Consider the following 8206-nt stretch of genomic DNA (forward strand, 5'->3'; position numbering starts at 1 on the left):
ATTAATAAAGTGTTTTCTTCTATTAACTTGATATTATAAACATATAAATAATTTTCATATGCACTATTTATATAAATTAAAAAAAATTATTTCACCATATGTAAGTATATTAATTTCAATAATTTAAGGAAAAAGAAATAGTTTGCGGGTAGGGGTGTGGTGGTTGGGTAGAGCTCACATTTATGGAAACACAAAAAACAGCTAAGAAAACACAAAAAGAAGGAAGAGAAAATACGAAAAACAATCTATTCTTTGAACAGTGAAAAAACAATGAAAACACCTTTTTATTGTTCTAAAAAAAGTGGTTTTTGAGAACACAAAAAACAAAAACACACATCCTTCCCAAACAAGTTTTGTGTGTTTTTTGTTTTCAAGAACAGAAGACAATTCTTGAAAAAGGGAACCAAATAGACCCTATATTTATCCTCTACACATAAATTACACTTGTCTAAATTTTCTTACTAGAAAAATAAACTTCAAACCAAGCAAGACTTAATGAATTACATTTACTAATGAGATTAATAATTAAAAAATTCAATCAATACTAGAAAATATTATACCAAAACCGGTTAGAATAAGTAATGATTCTACCAATTCTCTTTTACATACAACTATATTGTTTTCTTTTCTTTTCTTTTTTTGCAAACACAACTATATTTTTTTCAAATTTTTTATAGGCAAATAGATTATAAATCTAGTGAACTTAATGCTTTAGAGTTAATCTAGTAATATTTAAAAATAATTTGAAATTAAAAAAATTACCCAATGAAAATTGTTTAAGATATTTTATCTATAATTAAATATTAAATGTGCACATGTAATAAAAAAAACCTGACTTATTTACACATTAAATATATTAAACTTGATTTCTTTTAACATTTATTTTAAATAAAATATTATTAACCATGATTATTTTGAAATTACTATTTATTTTTAATAAAAAAATCAATGACACCTTTATAAAGATTTTTATAACATATGTTAAAATAGTACCCTTTTTTTAATTTATTTATTGTTATAAAACTTCTTTTTATTTTTAATAAGACTTAAATTAAATGTAATTAATATGACATAAATTAAATTTGAAGTTTTTTAACAAAATAAAACTATTTTTAAAAACAACTAAAATTTCTTTATACAATCAATTTTTAAAAATATTTTTGAACGCTCGCCAAACACCTTTGATTTTAGAGAATACCAAAAAGACTGTTTGTTTTTTTCCGTCAAACAAAAAACAATTTTAAAACCAAGTTTTAGAAAACATCCTCCACGGAGTAGCATTTATTATTATTATATATATTTCCTTATTAGAGTTGGTGTCTAAGATTCTTAATTCCTCGTGAAATTAAAGGCTAAATAATGTGTAAATATGAAATTTTGAATATTTGCTAAAAGAAAAAAAAAAGGAAAAAGAAAAAGAGGGGATTCAGATATCATATCATAACCCAGAAAGCAAGAAATAAAAGAAAGAAAACTATGAAGCTCAACGAGTGATTTATACAAAGAGAATTAGTCTTTCAGTTCATGTTTTGGTTTGATTAAGTTGGAACAACCTCTGTCCGCAACCCACGGAACAGCCATATGGGTCTTCACTGAATCGTATTCGTCTCTAGGGTCTTTTAATCATCATACATCACCTCAAAATTCTGTGTCAAAACAAGAAACCATGATCTTTGAAACCATCGACCTTGCGAAGGGGATGTAGCTTAAACTGTACCTGGTTATTCAACAAAATCATTGGGGGAAAGTACATGAGGAATAACAGGAAAATGGAAGAGTACACGATGAAAGAAAATGAATACTTTGCTTCATTATTTCAGAACCAAAAGAAAAGCTGTCATCTCTGTGTATATCAGCGTAAATGAGTGAACAACTGGTTCTCGCATTATTCATTTTCTGGGGCACTCTACTTCTAACAAGCACCAAAATTATGCGTTGAGTTAGAGGTGATTGTGATATCCCATGTCATATGGGAAAAAGTTCCTAACTTTGTATATGAAATAGATTTCTCGTAAGTAGACAGACATGTATTAAAGTCGTGAAGACTCATTAGAACCCACAGTGAACAATATCTACATGAGAGGGAGAAGCCGTTACAGGTTAACATAACAAAAATAAATTAAACAAAACCTTCTCTCACTGTTTATATGTTGAGCTAATCCACTTTTGATAAGAATCAAACTTATGATCGGCTTGACCCCATCCCATAATCACTCTTTAACACAAGGCACATACAGTGCAATGCAACAGATTAAGACCAGAAGAATGGAAAGTAATTGACAGCCAAAAGTACTTTAAAATCTTCATATATCCTATTCAAGGAGATCAAATATGACAATAATCTACTAATACTAACATGCCATAAAGAATTGAAGTTTTTGTTGATAGATGATCATTGTCAATCAATTTAACTTGCAACAATTGGTGTAGCATAAAACAAACGTGGAAGTTCTAGTTATGCATTAGTGGGCAGGGCTTACCACATTGGGAAACCATGGCATTTAATGTTGGTGATTTAGGGCTCGTTTGTAGGAACTGAGATAGGTCTTCGGGGTCAAGGTGCATTGTGAAGACAGTGATCTAGCATTGCAGAAATGGTGTGGAAAGTAGAACAAGTGAGGGAGAGCATGAGTGTGGCCATGTGAAGGCAATTGGCATCTAAAACATACCGCGTATATGGCCTCAATTGAGCCCCACATCAACTGCCCTGGTCAAATTAATATCCCATGCTAACTTTAATATTACCTTGTCTAACTTAGGCACTGCAAAATGTTGCTATTAACCATTAGTATTTTTTTTCTACATCATCTAAAATAAGTTGACTTTCTCTCAACACTATCAAAATTAAGTCATTCCAAAATTTTAAGAATAGGTTCACTTTCTTTGTTTTTTCATTGTCATAAGGCCTTCTAATGAGACAATTCTCCAAGACAAACTTGGATGTTCAAAGGCACAGAACTATAGATGCAATAACTTCAATTCATTGTTGTTTTCTATGATACCCGAACTCTCCAATTTCACCCAGTACCCATGTTGTCACAACATGACGTGGGTATGTATGGGATCCTTGTTGGATACTCCTACTTCACTTTAGACATGGTTGTTTGATTTTGACTTTTTTATTTTTTATTTTCAACTTCCTTAGTAGATTATTACATTGAAAAAAGAGATAATTTAAGAATATTTCAAGATAAGGGAGAAAAGGCAAAGATTAAAGAAAAAAGATCGGAAGTTTTTGTCAAAGATATCTTTACTTATAATTGCTTTCTAATTGGTTTTTCCCTTTTTCCTTCTATTATGCCGTATCCTCTATCCATATCTAAATTTTGGATTCTTCTTGACCAGTTGCTTGTAGCTTAAATTTTGGAGTTTAAAAAATCTGACTCCTAGATAAACATAGGTCATTTCCACACTCAAATACAATGGAACTATACAACAATAATTTCAATTCCATGTGGTTTCTACATGTCATAAAATATGAATATGATGAATAGAAGAAATGAATGGTAAGCAGAACATGTGTAATTTGACATACCAAATTAGTGCACCAAACTCTAACATGATTGCCAAGAGTGTCAATAACTTGTTACGAACCTGCTCAATCCAATCAATGAAAAATTGTGCAACATGAGAAACCAAAAGGTAAGGTAGAATAAGGATATTTAAGATGACAGTGGAATATATATATATATCCACAAGGCAACTTACATAGAGAGCACAAAACAAGGCAATTATTATACTTGCAAGGTATATGGCTGTTGCATAAATACGAACAGGGTCAAGCATCATAGTCACTTGCCGTTTTGGGCCTATGAGGAATGCCGTGCTGCCATACAAAACACTCCAACTTAGCATCTGAAATACACCCACAGAAAATGAGTACAAAAAAGAAAGAAGAAAGCTAGTCTCATCAGAAAAAAGCTAGTCTAATGACTTGTTGAAAAGACAGTATGACAGAGATATGACTAATATATTAATCTGAATATGCAAGAAAATAACAAAACTTCCTCACAAATTCAGAAAATTGAACTTAGCCCAGATCCAATCATCCAAGCCCTCTGGCCCATGTTAAAGATATAAAGACAACATAGGATGGGAAAATCCCTATAATCAATAGATTTTCTCAAACTCCATCAAGGGACCAGAAAGGACATCATATGGGGAAAAAAGCATAATCTAAAATGTTAAGTGTACTAGGAAAACTAAAAACCTAAACAATGTCCCTCAAACTGACATTTAAACAACTAAAAAATTCATGAAATTATGAGATTACATTTAATTTACAAACCTTTTCAAAATAAAAAATACTTTGGAGTTGCATTTTCATATTGGTGAGACCAAATTGATGAAGATTTTAAAACCTTGCAAGGTAAAGGTTCTCAAGCTCAAAGGTGAACATGTTAATCGTTTTGATCAGATTATAGCCACATAATGGACAGACATTCAAGAAACTTCACTATACAAATCAGACTGCTACATGAAACAGAAAGATAAAATGAGCATAGCCCTTCTCCCTTCATAAAACAAATAATAATGACATCCACAACCATAAAAGGGCAGTGTGATGATGCTCTAAATGTTTATGAATGCAAAGTCCTGTATATTTATGATTTTAACCTGATTGCTATCTGAAGTGCAGTAAAATAAACATGCCATCACTTAACAATCATAATCTTGCTAATAACATGAGGCATACAGTAACACAAACCTCCCAAGTGCAAGCAAATTGCCAAAGGTGAATGTTATCCCGAACTTGATTGGATTGAAGAAAACAAGCATTGACTGTCACAGGGTAAAGAACAAAAACAGGCAAGTTAGATTTTTTCAAGGCCACTAATATCCATCCCCAATTCAATAGTAAAACCAATTTTCCAGCCATGACACCACATATTTATCAAAATTGAAGACTTGCTAGTAATTCAGCTAAACAAATTTTTGTCAACACAAGCAATGGCAAGAGAGCTAACCTGAAATATTTCAATCTTTGCAGCAGAAACATAAGGGGGTTTAAATAGACAAGTTTGATACAACATTGGAGGATTACATTGGTATCCAGTATTTTAAATTTTACCTTCTGATTAGCTGCTGAAAATCGAGGAAAAGGAAACAATAAAAATGAAAATCTTAAGTTATATGCTGTCCCTTGTTTTTCTTCTTAAATTGAAGGATTTATCTCAACTGATCCAAATAGTTACAGAAGCCTCAATTGAGAGAAATTCTTCTTTCTTATTAGTTCCACTAATTTTAAGAAATTTGATCTCTTTTTAGCAAACAAACTACCTCAAGTTAAATATCAGTCCTGTTGAAAGTGGAACACATTCAAGGATGTTCATACAAGTGTTGATGTCTCATTTCAATATCATGTTAACTAAGGGTATGCTTGGTTAATTGGTAACTTGATTAGGGGATATGTTCTTATATCCAAGTATGAGATCATGGACTACCCTGTTTAGGATGCACTTAGTTTTCTAAGCCTCGTTTTGCTCAGCCTCTTCCCCCACCCAGTCCTGCACTGCCCTTATAAAGTGAAAATAAAAAGGAAGTGGACAACCGTTTTTATTCTTTTTTTATTTAAAACTAAATTAATTTTAGTAGATATTATTTAGAGGACTCTTATGCGAAATTACACTACTTCCTAAGCAATTCCTAACATAATCAAATGCTAGAAGAGGAAACAATACTTTCTAGAAATATCAAATTATTAATTTTAATCAAACATCAGAATTAGAACATCATATTCACTGCATTCCAGAAATTCATTTTGGAAAATATGATTTATCTCCTTATACCAAAGCAAGGTGGTATCATAGCCCAGATGCCCACCCTTCTGGTGGAAGCTTGAGCTTCTTAGCAGCCCAGTAGACATGGATACCCAATTAGGGAAAAGATAAAGAGAAGTTACTATAAGGTCAACTCTACGGACATCCACTATATGGACAAGGCAGCAAATGAAACCTTATTTCACATTGACCAGTCTTGGGGTTTATGTGAGTTAACCAGTTCTACTCTGCACAGATCACCTTGACGGTCATCAGTCTTCAAAATTAACAAGAATTGATTACGTCCATGACTGATCCTCGAAGGATAGGCTCTTTAATTACGAATTTGTAAAATTGTATATGTTTTACAAGGTCAGGAGAGGGGCACAAATATTAAAAACACCACCTAATTATATATTTGTGCGACAGCATGGACATTTTTTCAAAAATTTTACTTGCATTTCTAGTCATAAAAAGTGTGAAAAAGCAACAGTAAGCTAAATTATGCAATTAAACTTAAAGCCAAGACTAGAAGTTTCAATTGACATTTTTCAAATCCCAAAAACTAAGTGCTAGCTAGGTTAGGCAAGTTTCCTACATGATTACTTCACACATAAGTTCTAATGGCTAGGTTTTCCAGGTTATTTGACAATGCCAAATGCAAAATACTAATTCATCATAGGAGAAAGTCATAGAATGAGAAAGAAAACATAGCAGGAAACAGTGGTAACATCTAATTAAGAGAAAAGAAAAAAGAAGAAAATAAAGAATAGCAGAATTCAGGCTTAGAACCTGAGCTCATTGAGTAAATCATTTTTCCTTTTTCCTTTTTCCTTTTTCTTTTTTGATAGGCCTGTGCTCATTAACTAGAACTTGAAAACTCAAATGAGGAAGAGTCAAACCAAGAGTGGTAAACTAGAGTTTGAAAGCCCTGATCCATTAATAAAACAGAAAACCTTCATTCAATAACATAACTACTCATCTTAGATTTCACGGAATAGAGAAGGTTTAATTCCCAGAATAAATAGGTTTTTGTTCAGACAAGCGAAGTGAGCTTGTATTCAATTTTTAAAACCAACAATATAGAAAACCAGAAAACATATGATAACTGACAATGTAATAAAAGATGGACTGAAAGTATTCAATGACTGAACTTACCAAGAGTGTACAAGTTAAACCAGCAGCCAAGCATATGGCAAAACCATAAAATCTCTGTGTAATATGAGAGGGATCAATTGGTCAGAAAATCCAAACAGGGAATAGAGATATTGAAAGGAAATCCATGAAACATAAGATATTCTGGATCCAGAAAGAATATTTTGCAGTCAATTTTTTAAGATTTTCTTTTCACAAACACCAATGGAGCCAAAATCCATCTCAGTTTTATGCAATTCCAAAGTCCATAAATGGCATAAACCTGTCTTCGTTCAACTTTTCTTTTAACAATTTATACCCTAGACCAATATTCTAATTTGAAATTCAAGGCAAAAACTCCATTACTTGAGAGCATTGGAATCAAAAGAAAAGCAAAAGAGGTTGTTGAAAGCAGATCCTTTTACATGTGAATAATCACACATTATTAGCTTTGTAAGGCTCTATTTGGGCTACAAAAAGTGAGAAAAAAGGGAAGAAGAAAAAGAAAGAAAGAGTGGAGGGCAACTCAAAACATGTACTGAGTTAAATAAATTTTGCCTCTGAACCTTCTCGAAATTTATTCTCTTTTTACACAAAGAACAAAGAATTTAAGAATGAATAAATTTTTAAATAATTTTCATTATAGTTCATATTCCTTCATATTTTCCATCTTAAATCAAGCAAGAGAATCTGAGATCCCTCCCCACTGTTTTGCTTTCCCTAGTACTTTTAGAGGTGCAAATGGGGCAATAGAAAAATGAAGAACCTCGAAATAGACATGTTTTTTTTTTTCCAAGCTAGCTAATGCGCGTGTGTTTAACACTGACTATACATTTAGCTTTCAAATCCTAGAAATCGCGGGTTTCAGCTGAAAGCCCTAAGTTTTAAAATAAAGAAAAATGCAACTGTGAAACGCTAAACCCTAGCTGATTCGGGGAAGCAAAAGTGATGGAATTGTGCGAATGTTTATTCTTATAAGAAAGCAGAATAAAAGGAACTATAAGGTGCAAATGATGATTTGATTTCCTGCGTTTTCTCGACATCCAAACGGACCTGTTTGGTGGACAAAGTGCAGTCGCGATTGAAGTCATCCATGAAAGAGAATGGGCCATCATCAGGTGGTGCGGCGACGTTTTGGTCGTCATCCACCTCCATTCCAACTAGAATCTTAACCCTCTCGAATGCGTGGTTCATCTTCTCCATTTTTTTTCCCCTGGGGAAACCTCGCCTCCGTTTGGCAAGTGAGAAACTGTGAGAAAATTTGCTTTAGCACTCCGGAAGGGAAAGTCAGAAAAATAACTTTGGGCCCCTAA

The 8206-nt window shown here is 32.5% G+C and overlaps 1 protein-coding gene across 1 annotated transcript; it reads right to left on the reverse strand.

Annotated features, from left to right (window-relative positions):
• Positions 1-1406: 1406 nt before the first annotated feature.
• LOC117917345 (vesicle transport protein SFT2B) lies at positions 1407-8206 on the reverse strand. Its single transcript, XM_034833588.1, has 6 exons — positions 7947-8206; positions 6918-6971; positions 4709-4782; positions 3709-3826; positions 3536-3594; positions 1407-1717 (listed from the first exon to the last, which is right to left on the reverse strand). Exons 1-6 carry the CDS (start codon positions 8094-8096, stop codon positions 1639-1641), a joined length of 534 nt encoding a protein of 177 aa, XP_034689479.1. The 5' UTR covers positions 8097-8206; the 3' UTR covers positions 1407-1638.

The sequence above is a fragment of the Vitis riparia genome, chromosome 7 (genome assembly GCF_004353265.1).
Source record: "Vitis riparia cultivar Riparia Gloire de Montpellier isolate 1030 chromosome 7, EGFV_Vit.rip_1.0, whole genome shotgun sequence".
In the NCBI taxonomy this organism is placed as follows: domain Eukaryota; kingdom Viridiplantae; phylum Streptophyta; class Magnoliopsida; order Vitales; family Vitaceae; genus Vitis; species Vitis riparia.

Coding starts and splice junctions, on each gene's coding strand:
- LOC117917345 (XM_034833588.1), bottom strand. CDS start 8,096: ATGGAGAAGATGAACCACGCATTCGAGAGGGTTAAGATTCTAGTTGGA. Junction 6,972..7,946: donor GCACTTTGTCCACCAAACAG/GTCCGTTTGGAT, acceptor CATATTACACAG/AGATTTTATGGTTTTGCCAT. Junction 4,783..6,917: donor GTTTAACTTGTACACTCTTG/GTAAGTTCAGTC, acceptor ACCCTGTGACAG/TCAATGCTTGTTTTCTTCAA.